At 50.5% G+C, this 16670-nt stretch overlaps 1 protein-coding gene across 1 annotated transcript; it reads left to right on the forward strand.

Moving 5' to 3' along the window:
- The first annotated feature begins 4919 nt into the window (after nucleotides 1-4919).
- On the forward strand, nucleotides 4920-14822 carry OAF (out at first homolog). Its single transcript, XM_071769222.1, has 4 exons — nucleotides 4920-5317; nucleotides 11760-11894; nucleotides 12421-12601; nucleotides 13201-14822. The coding sequence occupies exons 1-4, from the start codon at nucleotides 5081-5083 to the stop codon at nucleotides 13473-13475; spliced, it is 828 nt and encodes a 275-aa protein (XP_071625323.1). The 5' UTR covers nucleotides 4920-5080; the 3' UTR covers nucleotides 13476-14822.
- Nucleotides 14823-16670: the final 1848 nt, after the last annotated feature.

Consider the following 16670-nt stretch of genomic DNA (forward strand, 5'->3'; position numbering starts at 1 on the left):
CTCTGGGCAGCTGCTCTTCCACAGAGGACCCAGCTTTGTGTTTCCTGCCCAGCTCTGATCACATCAGCATAAAAAATCAGCCAGAAGGGATCTAAATCCACATGCAAAAGCCAACCTCTGATTGGGATGGGTCAGTACATGTCCCTGAGGTCATTTCAGATGTTCACAGCAGGGTATTTGGTTGTTTTCCTGGAAAAATGTGACTGGGGACTGCTGGAGGGCAAGTGGGCCACAGCTCCCGGACCTTGCCCAGGAAAGGGAAAATGTTTTTCACCGCCTGATGCCTTGGTCCTGCCCTGTCTTAGTCTCTCTCTGACCTCCCCCTCCATGTGTTTTTCCCTCTGTGAGCAGAACAAACCCCAGGAGGCAGTGAGAGAGGTGAGGAATGTGTTACAGAAAGTTTGTTGTTTCATAGTTGAATCCAGATGGTTAAGGGAAAGAGCAGAGATATGTGGGACAGAAAAAAGGCAGGAGAAAATAAAGAGTACCAGGACTGCCCTGCCATTTGGACCAGTTAAACACAAAAGGGATATCAACTTTTCAGGTGTTCTGCCCCCAGCAGAAGCTGGACCAAAATAGAAGCCTGCCCAAATCTTCAGTGCAAGAGAAGGACTGACCCACAAAACCCACTAAATTCTTCTCTCCTATCCCATTGTGATGTATTTTGGCCCACACCATCAGGAGTCTTCTGCAGAAGGCACCCACAGCCTCTTCACAAAAGCAGGTAAGGAGCTGTAGGACAGTGTTGGCCACAAAGGAGCTTTTCCAAATGTCTCCCTGTAGCTCCCAAATCTACACTATCAGCCTGAACTCTCTCCTTCAGACAGAGCAGACTTTCCCACATGTTCCTTCCAGCTCTCATGGCCTTTCCAAGCAAGGGCAGTCTGGATCTGGACTACTGGGTGGTCCCTACCAGTTCCCAGGGTTCAGGGTTTTTGTCTCAGACCCTTAGGTTCCCTGTGAGGGATCCTCATCTGTATTGCCTGCTGTGGCTTCAAACCCTCTGTCCCTCTCCTAAGCCCATGGCAGGAACAGGCTGACACTCTTGAGTCTCTTCCCATAACTTTACCCCAGAGAAAAGGGGCAGAACCCCATCTGCACACCCCAAGAACCACTCTGCCTGCTCTCCTCCCCCTTCCCCTGCCTTTCCCATCCTCCCTGCAGCTGCATATCCAGCCTCTGCCTCCAGAAGCATGGTTTTTCAATTAATGGACATCTAATCAGGACATCAGCATCTCTGGAAGAGAGTCTGTATCAGCTGTGGAAGTTGAGCACCTCCCGGTTAACCTCCCAGTGCTCTGCCACTGGGGCCTGTTCATTTAATTACACCCAGGCTGCTGAACTCTTCAACCTTTTAATTGCTCAGGACAGAGAATAGGGTAGTAAACAAGTCAGAGACAGACCATGCTAGGCATTGTTTTGAGACAGTAAAGCTGTTTTTAAACACCAATCAGAAGCTTGCTTTATGTAATTGTCAAGAAAAGGAGGGGCAGCAGGGAATGCTCAAAAATAATCCTGAATAGTTGTTAATTAATGAAAAATTACTAGAAGCCTGATTCCCTTCTGGAACAGCAAAATCCCTCCACACCACAGCATAAACCCTTTCCTAGAGCTTCAGATCAAGCCCTAACTCCTCTGTAGTAATATTCCTGATAATGGCTGGGATTTGCTGGCAGCAGAGCAGTTCTCAGCAAGCTCTTCTTCCCCACTTGCCCAGCCTCACTCAGCACAGCTCCCCACTGAGTTACCAAGATTGTTTCATATAATAGGCAGCTCATTCACAACAAACATCCTTACTCTTTGATGTCTTGGTGGTACTGTTGTTGTGGTGTTTTAAATAACTTGGTTTCATGCTCATAAGGAGAAAACTGGCCATGGAGCCTTACTGTAAGTTGATGAGAAAGTAGCAGTAATTATATTGCTCTCTCCTCCATGGGAAGGTAAACTTCAGATGCTAATGGCCTCTAGAGTATTGACTGATTACTCACACTGGGGTGAAACTGCAAAGGGAAAGGGCCTTGATTCTCTTTGGTCTTGGATGCTCCTGTGTTGAGGAGGCTGGGATTTCAGGAAGCATCCTAGGCTGCATGAGAGAGCTGCACTAGGCTGATTTTGGATTAAGAGGGAAATTAATTTTGGGGGGGCAAAGAAGGGGGCAGGGAGGGATGGGCAGATGTACTTCTGAAATGGAGGAAGGGCAAAGATGCTGCAGGTATTTTAGGCATCATCCAGCTTGACAGCAAGGGGGTGGCAAGTGGTGAAGACAGGGTGGCTGCAAACCTTTTGTTTGTCTGGTAAATCTGCATGCAGGGATGACAAGACAGTTCATCCACAGAGCCTGTGTGGGATGCTGTAGGACTGACTTCTCATACTTTCTTCTTTTATTTTTCCCTTCTAGAGCTCTAAACTTGTACACCAGTGACTGTCTTTGAGTCCAGGTCTTTGTGGGCATTGATTGATCCCTTCCTCGTTTTCCAAGATGCTGATGTGACACTGAGCTTCTGTAAATGAAGTTTTGAGGTGAGGAAGTTGTAGCTTGGCAAAATATTAGTGGTTTTCCCCAGGGATGACAAAGGATTCATCTAAGGCACCAAGGCAAAGCCCATGTCAGAGTGTAATCCATTGCTCCCACGCACTGCCCTGCTGGGCCTTCACAACAAAGAACAGTGGAGAGTGTTTTCTTTCAACAGCAGATTTTTCATTAACCTTCTTCTCAAACATGGCTGATGTATTTTAATGGGAGTTTCCTCCCAGCAAAATGACTGCTGTGCACATACCAGAAATGCTGGGCCCAGACCATTAACATTCATTAAAACTAAATGCAGCTCAGCAGCTGATCCTGCAATGAACTGTTCAAGCATCTTTCACCTTTCCTATAGTTCAGAAAAAGAGAGCACGTGCATGAAGAGCTGTCCCATATTAGCACAGCAAATGTAGAAGAGGCTGATTAACGTGGGTAAAATATTAGTTTGGCCATTCAGAACTGTCCCAAAGTCTCTGAGCTGTGCTTGCTTTTCAGTAATTCTCTAGCCACCACTAAACCCCTGCAAGTGTCTCTTGCTGGAGTGCTGGCCCTTTCACTTGTCAGATTTCAGTCTCTCAAATCCCAGCAAACTTTTCCCCTCCTGTGAGCCTGGGTGACTTTTCTGTTGTTTGCTGTCTGCTAAAGAGCTACGTGCTCTTTAATTCCATTGCCTGCCAGTGTTTTGAACCCCAGCATTTCTTGCCTGTTCCTCCCTTCATTTTGGGCCTGGGATCAAATCTGCCATTTCCACATCAGATTCAAGGTTCAGTTTTGCCCTGCTCAGATTGCAGTCTGCAGGACTCTAGCATTCCTGGCAGGGTGCTGAGCCTTGGAAAGAGCCATCTGAGTCTGCTTTCTGATTTCCTTTGAGGTACCAGGAGAAAAATGATACCACTTACTGTAAGCCAGCTTTGCTAGCTTGGCAAGACAGTGAAGGACAGTCCTGAATCACCCCTCACACCCCAGCATCCAGGTGCACAGTGGGCACTGCTAAACCTGCACCTGAGAGCCTATTCCCCCAGACATGTAGAGCCACAGGGAGCCCAACCTTATCTCTCTTTAGCCTCCAGCACAGACATGAGATAATGCTGTGCTCTGGTGCTTGGGGATCAGTTTCAAGCTGATGGACCTGAAGTAACCCCAGTGCAACAGTGAAGTTAATTCCCCATTTGGGCTGAGATGTGAGCATGGCCTCTTGGACTGTGAATCTTCCAAGGGTTCCATGTACCCACAGACCTCATGGCACTTCTTCCATGCCCTGCTGGGTCCTCCTGTCTTTTCACATCATCTCCTCTGAATAAGTACACTGTGAGTGGGGCTTTCTCCTTTTCACCAGAAACTGTCCTCCTAAATATTTCTTCTCCCTTGTGGGCCCTGCCTCTCCTTTTCCATCCGAGCTGAGCCATTTTTCTCCCTTGTTTGCACCTCTTAACTTTTACTCCACCTCTGCTCTTGTTTTTAACACTGCCATTGTCCTGAGAAGTATTTCAGGGGGACCATTTGTTTGAGAAAGGCTGTGAAAATTTAGGGTTAAAACTTGTGTGGGGTCCCACAAAAAGCACTACTTGTACAAGAGTGATCTCTTCCTGGAAGCATGGATTTAAATAGTTGTTTCTGTTTATTTCTGTGCTTCTCCTTGCAAAGCTCTTTCTCTGAGGCCCTGATCCTGCTGCCACAGTGACCTTTGTGTTTGCAGAGAGACCTTTTGAAATCAAAGGGGCCCTTCATGAGCATCTGCCCATCTGGAAGTGATTGCAGAACTGGGTTGGGTGAAGGGCAGATCTGGAGCCTTTTGACTGTTAATTGCAGAGTCTGAAGCGCCCGAGGTCCGCACGCCCATGGAAAAAAAAAAAAAAAAGATTAAAAAATCTCGAAATGCCCCGCATTATATCCTCAGGGGCAGGAGTGGACTCAGCGCGCCTCACATCAGAGCTGCAACAGTGCCCTAAGAGAGCAGCTGAGCAGCCACATAAATGTTGTTCCATTCGCAGCAACCGCGTGTTTATCAGACTCCGATTTGTGCGGGCAGGAGCCGCGCTTTGTTGTGAACGCAACCCCCCCCCTCCCTTCTCCTCTCCCGGTGCAGTTTGCGGAGAGTTGAGTCCCGCAACCGGAGCGAGCTCGGGAGAGCCCCGCAGCCGGCAGGAGCTGTCGCTCTCCACCTTCCCCCATTCCCGCAAGCCGGGAAGGAGCGGGCTGCGTGCCGGGACACCTCCGGGACCACAGCTCCCCGTGGGCGGGCACTGCCCGTCCCTCCTGACCGCCCGGTACCGGCGTTGGGCCGGCGCTGGCCCTTTAACGTCGGGGCGGCGCGCAGGCTCCGCGGGGCAGGTCCCTGGGCCCGGGGAAGGAAGTGACGGGCGGGGGGCGAGGGAAGAGCCCGCCGAGGGCTTGAATGAAAAGGGCGAGCGGGCGGCGAGCCGAGCCACCCCAGCGGGGTCGGGGGCTCGGCGGGCCGCCTTCCCACTCCGCCGTTTCTCCGCGCTCCTCCGCGCCCCCCGCCCCATGCCGGCCCGGCCCTGAGCCCGCGGCGGGGCGGGTGCGGGTGCGGGGGGGATGCGCGGCCCGCGGCAGCGGTTGCCGGCGCTGCCCGCGCTGCTCTGGCTGGCGCTGACTCCGCTGCCCGGCGCGCCCGGCCCCGCGGCCAGGGCAGAGCTGCGGGTGCGGGTGCGGTTGCCCGGCGGGCAGGTGACGGAGGAAAGCCTGCAGGCTGACAGCGGCTCCGACTGCATCAGCCTGGAGCTCCGCACGGCCGACGGCGCCCTCGTCACTCTCACCGCCGACTTCAGACAGGTACGGACGGGGATGGGGCTCGGGATGCCGCCCCGCATCGCTTCCCAGCGCCCAGGGTGCAGGGGTAGGGATGCGGGAGGGGAAGGTCCTCGCGCGTTGGTGTGCGGTGGAAGGATGTTTTCTCCTGCGGTCCCCGGGAGGGCAGCGATGGGATAACCCGCAGCTTGTTGTCCCCCCCACGGTGGTTCCCGACTGGGCTGGAGGGGTTGGAGGTGGCAGTGGGGGAACTGTGGCCCTTTATCCCTGGGCTGGCTTAGCCAGAGGGTCGGGTCGGGGCTCCGGCGTGTGCTTGCAGTGGGGGAAGTGTCGGGGATACTGGTACACGAGGTCCGGGAGGGACTGGGAGCCTGGGAAAACAAAGCTGAGGGTCCAAGAGGCAGAATTGCTGCTGAGGATCGTAGGGTCCTGTTTACACGTGTAGGGAAAAGTCCGTCCGCTCCCCAGCACTGTTGTGTCTTTGTTTGCAGTCACCGCAGGGCAATTCTCACACGTGGAGCTCTAAGCCGGGTGGCTGCTGTCCCCACGGGTGTTACACCTGTACCGTGGACTGCTTCTCTGGTGCAAAGTTCCTCGGGTGATGGGTGGCAGAGGCTTCCCCGCACATGGCTGTCTCTAGTAGCTCTGTTTCTCTAAGCCGCGGGTAGCATAGTTTTGGATGTCAGCAACGGGGCATAGAGCATGGCTAGGGCAGGAGCTGTAAGGGAAGCCTTTTCTCTCTCCCTGCCCGGTGCGTGAGAGGTGACCTCTCAGCAGGGAGGTGATACTTGCTGAGATGAAGCCCATGATCCCCCCTTTCTCATCAGGAGATGGTAGATCCAGGGCCAGCGTGGCATTCTTTGAAGCCCAGCAAACCTGGCTGGATGCAGGGAAGTTTCTGTTGCACAGTAAGGAGCTGTTTGGTGCCATGGGGGTGGCAGAGCTGCCTTATCTGCTTCAAAGCCCTGCTGAGACTGTTTGCTCAGGTGGACTTTGGTTTGCAGCAAGAGAAAGCTCGGACCCGTGTGATGGGAGGTGGTGTGTCCCAGCCTGTTGAAGCCTCTTGCCAGATATTGTTCTGGTGCCTCTTTCCCTTTCCTTGGTCTCAGGCTCCTTGCAAGCCTCTGAGATGGTCCCCTTCCCTCTGGAAGATGCAGGGTCAAGCCCACTTCTTTCTGAGATGCTAACAGAAGCTGTGGTGATTTTTAAAGTAGTGGCACACTCCATGTACTCCAGTACACATGCAGGGAAGCAGTCCCATGAGGCCTGTTAAAAAAATACATTATAGAAATTGCAAAATGACATGGCACACCAGGGAAATTAAGGAAGGGATGAAGGGCTCTTCATCCTGCAGATTGCCACTTTGCATATCACACTGTATTCCTGGCCAAGGGAAATCCAAACTCATTACAGATCCTCTAGGTAGGCCCTTTGGGAGCCTGAGATGTGACCTGGGGACTTCTGGTGTCTCTGAGCTGTTGATCATTTCAGGATTTTTCATTTGCTTGTTCTCAGATCTCATCTACAAACTCAAAGAGTGTAGGTTAGCTCTTATTTCACTCTCATCCTTATTAAATTTGATCTGCTTCTGGGCACAGGTTCTGTGGAGGTACCCTTAGCTCCATGCAACTCCTCCAATCCTGCTGGAAATGTACAGGATATCATCTTGGAAAGCTTTGCAAACATTAGACTTGCAGAAGTCCATTCCTAATCTTCAGTTTTAGAACAATTGCATACTCTCCTATGGCTTTGCTGGAAAATAGCTAAAAAAAAAAAAAAAGCCAGAAAAGCATGAAGGACCAAGGAGATGAATTTGTGGTGCAGTGAGTAATGATGTGAGCAGGCAGCTGCCTGACCAGGCTTCCCCTTCTGACCTGTTCTCCTGGCTGCATGCAGGCATTTCCCTGTTCTGCTCTGGTGCTCATCTCTCTAACATTACACAACTTCTCCTCTCCAGGGAGAAGGTCTTGAGGCTCTTAGCCTTGGTAGAAGCAGCTGGGGTGGTTGTTCTGGCTTTCCCAAGCTAGATTATGTGGTCATGCTGTGGCCAGGATGCTGGGGTTTTGCACAAATTATTTTTCCAGTTCTCTGGCTTAACTGCAGGGGGTTAGTCCAAAGGCAGCTTTAATATTTTTTTTCTTTGCTGACAAGGAGTTGCTACTAGACCAGGGGCTGGAGAAGAAAGAAGTTATAATGAGGTCACAGTTCATTAATCTGCTGTGATTCTGATGGAAGCTGTGTGGGACTTGAGCAGTGGTTTGGTCTTCTACAAGGGGGGGGGAGGTTTCATGTCTCTTCCATCCCTGCCTTCCCCTAGCACTCAACCTGAAGCACTCATGTCCTCAGAGCAAACCAGGATTTTTTCTTGTTCTCTAGTCCAGCACAAACTGGTCTGTGGGAGTCCAAACTGGGACTTGATGTTTTCTGGGCAGTGGAGTAGTAAAGACTGTTTCTGTTCTCGCAGTTTAAAAGAATGTGATGAAACAGTATTTTTTTCCTCTCTTTTTTCTTTTTTTTCCCCCCTCTGCATGGTACTGTCAGGCCTGAAATGTGTTCCAAAAAAGAGTGAGGTGGGACAGCAACCCTAAATGTTGTGTCTAATTTGAATAGTGTGATCTTGCCACTTGTTAAACAGTGTGAGTGGTCTTATTCTGAGGTCAGGACAAAGATGTGGAAACATTTCTTTTTCCTTTTGATTGCTGGAAAAGTTGTATTGGAAACAAGAGAGAAATGGGTAATGGTATTTTAACGCTTTCACTGCCAGTCCTGTCAGTTCCTTGTTAGTGAAGCTGATGTTATGTGATACTCTGGGGTTGTGTTTTAAGAATTTTCTTATGCCAGAAGTCCCATCATTTAAGGTGCTAAATTACCAGGTGATACAGGAAAGCATCTGTCCAAAAATTCAGTCTGTTTAATTATAATGCAGTCTCTTCTCTATAGACACCAAAAATACTAAAAGAGGGTCATTCAGCAGCCTCTGGGAGGGCAGGAGGGACGTGATGGTCGCATTAAAGCATAATCCTTGCTCAGTCAGGGCACCTCAGCTGGCTGGACCTCCAGTGTGGCTGCAGTAACACATTCTCTATGTTATACAAGCCCCATGACTGTTGCTGTTCCCTGGGGCAGTGCAGGGAGGGCTCTGACCACAGCAAAGGCTGCTGAGAGGGGAAGGAATTGGGCCCAGGGGTGCTGGTGCAACATAGTGCCTCGAGCAGCGTGTCCTCTTCACACATATCCCCCAGTCTGAGCAGGGATGTGACAACAGAGACAAAAGGGGGTCCCACAACAGCACTGATATCCTTGGGGGAGAGAAATCTGGCAGGGAAGCTGAATGGGTTGTGTGGGGAGCAAGGCATTGAAATAATTTATTTCCCTGGGAACTGGATTGCTCCGCTCAATGTGAAGTCGAGATGCTGGGCTCAGATCTAGACCACACAGGCTTGTGAGTCTCGTCTGGATAAACCCTAAGAATGGAGGCTGAATTGTTCTCACACCCCAGATGACAGTCCCTGAAGGAGCTGGCTGAGGAGAGTACAAGGAGGGAAGAAGTTGGGTGATCTTGCTGCCCCTCTGGTAGGGCTGCTGGGCGTGGGGGGCAGTGAATTCCTCACTGCCTTGAGGGAAGTCTCCCCTTGCTCTGAAGGCCAAGGCTGCAGTTCCCTCCAGCTCCAAGGTTAGAGGACAGCAGCAGAAGGGGTTGTTTTTTGTCTCACCAAGCATTTGTTGTCCCAACTGGAACAATAGCTGTGACTGTACCCCCCACACGAGTGTGGGTCAGGGCCAAGGATTCTCAACGCCCCCATGATGAGTTCATCCGGAGAGTCCCCGTGTTGCACAGGCAATGAATGTGCTGCTGGGACTTGTTTACCTCCTGGGAAATTTAGCAGAAACCCAGAGTTAAAGGTGTCATTTGTTGCCTTGGCTGGATACCCACTTTGGCACTGGTTTGCCACTGCTGCTGGTGGGAAAGAGGCGAGGTGGCTGGGGAGGGAATGGAGCTCTCTGAGTAGGAAAAACTTCAGTGGCTCTTTCCATGTGAGAAGGATGACATATTTGTGAAGTGACAAGTTCTTGCTCCACCTGAGGTTGCATAGCCCGGGCAGGGAGAGCTGGGAAGCTTGGAGAAAGTCAGGCAAAGCTTTGAGAGTGAAGCAGGGCTGAGGAAGAGACTAGTTTCTTACTCAGGGTGCATGTCTCCCATAAAAAGGGGCCAGCATGCAGCACAGCTTTAGTCTTCCTATGCAATCTGCAGCCAGGGTCTCTTTGGTTTGCTCAGATCTAGGCAGAAGTGGTATTTCTCTCTTCAGAACTATCCATGCCATAGGAGCCAGCTCCTTGGAAAAAAACAGCTTGATTAAAGCTGTTGGCTCACTGGCTATTTCAGTGCTGGCAAAACCCAGACCATTCCTGTCCAGTGCCCCTCCCTTGGTATCAACAAATGTGCTGGAAATCCCTAATGCCTGGAGTTCAAGTAGAACCAGAACCCTCTTCATGCCTGAGTTGCTTCCTTTAGATGCCATGGAATGAGACAGAGCTGGGAGAGGGATGTGTGCCAGGAGCAGTGGGGATGCAATGAGGAGAAGTCACCCCCTCTCTGGGACATCTGCAGCTGTGTGGGATCAGTTGGGAGCTCTGGACTGTTTGCTGGGAGCAGTGAGAATTGTGAATATCTCAAATGTATCAGCCATGAGAAGGAAAGAGATTTGGATGTCTGAGGGCTAATTTTGAAATAGGTAGATGAGAAGGATTAATCAGTTCTTCAGCATGTTCTCATTTTACAAAAATTGCTTCCAACCTGGGAAGTACTGCACAGTTTTTAATCTCCTGGCTGCTGTGGTTTTGGTGTGAATTCAAACCATAGCTACCCCTGTTTGCTGTTTTCCAGGCTGAATGATGATTGTTCAAAGGGAAGGAAAAGCAAAACTGCAGCTGAAGAATATGCCAGGGTCAGCTCTTAGTTCTCATCTGCTCATCCTGGGGCCTTGCACAGTGTGGGAGCTCACAAGAGAAGAGCTCAGCTGGAAGGCAGATGGACTCAATGGAAACATGGGTCATTCCAGTGGTGCCAGTGTCTTACTGGGAATTCTCACCACTAAAGCTGTCAAAAAATAATGATTCCATAGTAATTTAACAAGCATTTTTGGTATCTCTTTCTTCCCAGACCTCCTTGATATCCTGTTTTTGAGAGTTTTCAGTCAACAAATACACAAAGCAAAGTGATTTCTGGGGAGGGAAACTCATCCCAAATTGCAGCTGTTCTGTCAGCTTTCCAGATGTGCACTGAATTGCATACCTTTTTCTCTTCTGGAGATGGAAGAGAAGACAGGGAATAAATAATGGGCTGTATGAGCTAAAACTCAGGAGGGAATACTGCTTAGAGCCTGTAGAAAAGAGAGGAGGTCCCTTCTTCTCAGGACAGAGAGGTTTGGAGGAAGCATCTGAGCCATGCAACAGGAATAGCTCAAGAGGAGAGGGATGATCTTAGCAGCTTGGCATAGCTGCTTCTTGCTGGTTTCTGGCCACCAATATCTGTCCAGCTCTCTGTGGAGGGCATTTTTTAAGACTGATGGTGGTAGGTGGGTGGCAAAAGGCAGTAATTGCTCCTCATGCTGAGAAGGTGGCACCATTCTGATCCATCTGCTTAGTCCTTGTAGTAGCAGCATGTTCTGACACTGAGACAGGGAATGGTGGATTCCCACAGAGAGGAGTACAAATGCCTGATTGATACCTGCATAGGAAACTGTTATTTAGGTGAGAACAGGATATAGAGAGCTTTTGCTATGGAACAAGGTATTTTCTGAGAAGGAAGGAAGCTACGATCAGTTTCCAAACTGCTTTTAGAGATGGGCTGCACTCCACATCAAAATATGTATAAAATACCAACATTATTTACCTGGGCAGAGTAGAAGGTCAGTTGCAGCTGCTCATGAAGGGCTCCTTCTGGCTTTAACAGTTGGACTTTCATTTCTGTTCCATGTGCTCTTGGGCTCAAAAATGAGTTACTTGCTCTCCAGGTTACCACTTGTACAGAAGTGAGTGAGAGAAGGCAGCAGAGGAAATTTGGGACTGCTTGCACTGAGTAATGCCTAGAGATAATGGCTATCTGGTATTTAACAAAACCAAACAAGACTTCTTGCGGGCTTACCTCCTTTTTTAGTGAAGGACAGACAGCCCCAGCTGTCATTTGAGGAGGCCCAAGGTGCAAGATGTGAACTGGCAGCAATTTATCTTTGCCACAGTGGACTGCAAAAACCTTTACTGCTTTCCTGACCCCAATTATTCTGCTGCAGGCTTTGGGGTGGGATTGAACCTGGGACTACCTGTGCTCAGGTAGTAGAAGTCTGAGATTTTTCACCTTATGCTCATGGGCTGGAGCCTTCCTCTTGAACCCCAACCTCTGGCTTCACCCCACTAAGGCAGAAGATGCATGACTCTCACTTTGGGTTTTTTTTTCTCTCTTTGTTAGGAAGTGAAGATCTTCCGTGCCTTAATCCTGGGTGAGCTGGAGAGGGGCCAGAGCCAGTTCCAAGCACTCTGCTTCATCACAAGGCTTCACCGCAACGAGATCATCCCCAGCGAGTCCATGGCAAAGCTGCGGCAGGTAAGAGGCACCAGGAGCTTCTGGGAGCTGCCCTGCCTGGATACCCTTCCCTGGCACCTCCCTGACTGTTCAGCTATTAGTCCTGCCTCTGACCACCCTTCCTGCTTGAGGGATTCAGTCTTAAACCGAGTTCATCAGTTGTATGGATCCTATCCTACTCAGAAGGAGGCACGATGTAGTTTTGCCTGCTCTGTGTCAAATGGTAGGTGGGTGGCTAAAGCAATCACCATCAAAATCCCTGCCTTGCATTGCCCAGTGGAGTAAGTGCTGGTTTGGGACCACTCATCAGGACAAAAGCTTGAGAAAGGATCAGAGGCACATCAGAGCAGGGCTAAACCATCATCAGTTTCAGCATCAGCAAGAAGTTCAAGTGCCCTCCATTCAGATAGGATGCAGGTGCATTAGGAGAAGAACCATTTGCTCTCATGTTGGCTTAAAAATCACGATGTGCTGTAAGGAGTAATAATAATAATAATAATAATAGTTGCAACCAGGATTCAACTTTTCAGCATTTCATCCTCTGCAGAAAAACCCCAGAACAGTGCGGCAGGCTGAGGAGGTGAGGGGCCTGGAGCATCTCAGCATGGATGTAGCTGTCAACTTCAGCAAGGGGGCCCAGCTCAGCTCCCATATCCACAATGTCTGTGCAGAGGCCAAAGAAGCAATTTACACCCGAGAAGAAGATGTCAAATTTTGGCTGGAGAAAGGTAAGATTCCTTTGGTTTCATTGGAACTGCTCCTGCCAGCAAGTTGGCACTCTGCTGTGATCTTTCCTGCCAGGTTTCTGGTGATCAGCACAGATCGTTTTGGCTTCTTATTCACTTTATTTACAGTGAATGAGATGTGTGTTGTTTGCACATCACATAGCAGTAGTCTACTTGGTCATGTGTCTGACTTCTTGTGGTGCTTTCCTAGTGAACCTGATGAGGCCAGTCTTCTCAAGGTCATCTTTCATGCTCTAGTAACTGCAGCGGGAGTGGATCAAGGGTTGGACTTGATGATCTCTGAGGTCCCTTCCAACCCAGCCAATTCTATGATTCTGTGATTCACCTGGTCCCACACCCCAAAGAAATGCATTCTTGACACACTTTGTGTGTCTTTTGGCTTACTTTCCCCCAGGGTCCTTTCTCCTCCCGTGCTTCCCATTCAGACTCAAACACCCCTTGGAACTGTGCTTCCTTGGACCTCGCTTCCTTAACCACCCTGGAGGCTGTGCAGAGGGAGTAGTCCTTCCTTTAGTGATGTCTCTTTGGCCTTTAACTTTCCAGCAGTGCCTGGAGCAATGTCTCTCTGGTTTTTCCTGCAGGGGTGGATGGCTCCATGTTCGAGGTGCTGCCCCAGAGCTCTGATCTGCCCGACCTGCAGCGCTGCAGGCTGTGTGCAGACCGCTGGAAGCCCTGCATCTGCAGCTACTCCCTCAGCATCGAGTGGTACCCCTGCATGCTGAAGTACTGCAAGAGCAGGGATGCTGCAGGCAAGGTTTCATCTTACAAATGTGGCATCCGCAGCTGCCAGAAGGGCTACACCTTCGATTACTACGTGCCACAGAAGCAGCTGTGCCTCTGGGATGAGGAGACTTAGCAGAGCCGGGCCAGACCTCCCCAAGGGGCAGCTCAGCTGCCTCCTGCCACCAGTCATCATCCTAAGGGCCTCCTGGAGGTGGCTGCTCCAAAGAAGGAATATGGTTCACAGCACTGCCTCGGCCCAGGAGAGCTCTGTGTGTGTGTGTGTGCGTGTGCCTTTCCTTCTGGTCCCCTGTGACTCCCTCCCCACCTCACACTGCCTCATCCTGGGATAAGTGTGCTCAGCTCCCTGTGTGATGCTCTCCTGCTGGGAGATCCAGCTCCCTGGAAGAAGCAGGAGATGCAGGTTTCTGGGGTGAAGCACTGGGAGGGATGTGGTTTTGCCCTGCTCTGGAGTTAGCAGATGTGAAAAGGGGGCAGCTCTGATCAGTTACCTGCCTCGAGCATCCTGATGAGTGGTCAGGGTAGGGAGAGAAATAGTCTTGGTGACCCAAGCATCTCTGCCACTGAAGAAGCCCTTTCACTGACTTCACCTCCTGGTGACACAACAGCATTTCCCAATGGGAAAACAGCTGATTTATGGGACCACATACCCTGAACAAGGAAGGTATGAAGCCTACCCAAAGCAAAAGCCTGCCTAGTTTTCTAGTGCCCCACTGACTGTTACATCCTTCCTGTGGCTACAAGATATTACTGGGGGTTATAGCCCAGCAATGACTTTTGCCCACCAAGGGCTCTAATTAATCCGTTTTAAATTAGTGAAGGCCCAACTTTTTGTGTTGATTGGTCCTGTGACTCTCCCACTAAAAAAGAAACATCCAGAGGCTTGTGACTCCCAGGGGAACATTGGGTGCAAGGGGAGGGGATGATCCAAGGTGGGTGGGCACTCTTGTTTTCAAGAAGACAACATTAGGTCCAGTTTTGTGTCTTACTCTGCCAGCTACTCACAAGAAGCTCTTAGTTACTTGTACTGCTTTGCTGTGCCTTGGTTTCCCCTGTATGTAAACCAGGGGAAGCTGACCTTAGTCCTGGTATATATCTGGAGGGCATCAGACAAAAAGCACTGCAGGAGTCCTGCCTGGTTCCTGTGTCCTCTTCCTCTCGAGTTAGAACAAGCAGGGAGGGGAGAGAGGCTGTTGGGGTCATTGTGAACCCCTGTACCTCCTGGTGAAAAGCCTTCACAATGTGCCTTTTTGCCTAAAATACAGGAATTTTTTTGTTGAAAAAGAAAAAAAAAAAAAGAATTTGGTCACAATTATTTTTGTATTGATCACTTAAGGGGGGAGAAGGGAAAGGTATTTTAATATTGCAACATGAAGTAAAACACACTTGAAATGATTTTTTAAAAAAACAAATTATTTATCCTTTGTAAGGTAAAATAAACTGATTTTTTTTTTTTAAAGCATCCTTGGCCTAAGAGATTCCTTGTGCATCATCATTGGTGTGTGGTCCAGTTGTTCGGGTTCTTGATTAAGAATTGTTTTCTTATGGCAAGTCTCAAAGCCTGCACTTAGGACTTTGAAGATCCATGGGTCAGAGGGATCATCACCCTGCTCAACATGACTCCAGCATTTAGCAATGTCCTGCAGCCCAAGCTTGCTCTCCACCCAGCCCCTCAGTCCCAAGACAGCTTGGACTCCTCGAACAGCTGTGGAAAGTTCAAGTCTGAACTCTGCTGAAGTGGAAGAAGCAGCTCTTGGGGCTTAGGTGCTGGTCCTGCTCTTCTCTCCAAGTGATGGTGGGGTCCCATGAAGGGGTTTTATGCAGATGTGGCTGGAGGCTTGTCTGGCACCTCCATAAAATATTCTTTGTCTTTCCTCTGCAGCTTTAGGTGAGAGGAGACAAAGGTGACAGAGTTTTTGGCCAGCTCAGAGCTTTTAGTCCAGTGGCTGCTCGAGGAAGAAATGTGGAGTGCTGATTCCCCCTAGTGTGGTGAAAGCAGAGATGGGACAAGGACTTCTGCAACCTCACCCCTTCTCCATTTCAGCCTCCGAAGCAGCTTCCCCTCTTGCTGTGATTTTGAGCAAAGCTGAAATTGCTGCTTTTTCTCTGGCAGACTCAGCATTTACAGGGCTGTGTTCTCTGCTCCTGCTGCAGCAGGACCCTCTGGGACTTGGTCCCTGCTTTCCAGGGTTAAATCCAGCTATGGGGTAAGGTGGGCTGTGAGTGGAGTGGGAGAGGGTTGCAGGGTGGCTGCTTGGCTTTGTGCTCTGAGCCCTGCAGAGCCCCTTGCCCTCCTCCCAGGCTGCTGGGCTGGAACATGAGCTCACTGGGAGCTTTAGGTCAATCCTAGCAAGCTTGGAGGTGCTTATTTTGTAGCAGGGGGGCTCTGGGTTCCTGGGAACATCCCTCTCTTTCCCCAGTTCTTCTGGCAGCACTGAGCTGATGTATTTCCAGGCTACCTGGAAAAAGCAGCATGGTGCACAGCAGCACCAAACCATCCCTCAAGTTCTGTGGGGTAGTGGAGGAGCCTTTTATAAGCTGGACCTGTGAGCAGCAGTGCAGGCTGGAGGGTGTTTTGAGCTTCTGTGAGCGACAAGGCCACTGCTGTGTTGTGGGAGCTCTGGGAGCAGCAGATAAGTGAAGGACATGTACTCTAAATAACTATGGGCAGCCTACATGGAACTCCATAGTAATTTCTGGATTTCTGCATGCTCTGGCGGAGCTGGCTTTGAGGGGAGGCAAGCAACAGGGGCATGTCCTTCTCCAAAGCGTGGGAGGGAGCTGGTGCCTCTGCTTTCCCAATGCTACCTCCTGCCCTGAGGCTATCAGGGCCTCCAAGGGGTCCCCATGGACACCCTGACTTTCTGGAGCAGCTGCCCAAAAGGTTTGCCAGCAATTCTGGGACACCCTGGGGGGTTCGGGAAGCGAGGGGGCTGTCCCAGTACCACCTGGGGATGGGGGGGAGGGACCCTGCCCGGGGATGGGAGCTTTTTCCTGGGGATGGGAGGAGGTCTTCCCAAGGGATGGAGGATCCTGCGGGCAGTGCTTGTTGTGCAGATTTCGCAGCCTCCACAAGTGGGTGCTGGCGGAGCACGGCTCAGCCCCGCGGAGGTGCGGGGTGTCCGGGGGATGCTCGGGGTGCGTGTGCTCCGTGCCCAAATCCCAGTCCCGCGTCCCGTCCCTGCAGGAGCTGACTACAAGAGACCTGCACTGCAGAGCATTTGCCTTTCCGAAGAAAAACCCTTCTTCATGCCCTGAACTACTACTCTGGAAAAGCAGCTGTTGCAGGTGGGGGGGACAAGAGACCTTC

The sequence above is a fragment of the Heliangelus exortis genome, chromosome 26 (assembly GCF_036169615.1).
Source record: "Heliangelus exortis chromosome 26, bHelExo1.hap1, whole genome shotgun sequence".
NCBI lineage: Eukaryota > Metazoa > Chordata > Aves > Apodiformes > Trochilidae > Heliangelus > Heliangelus exortis.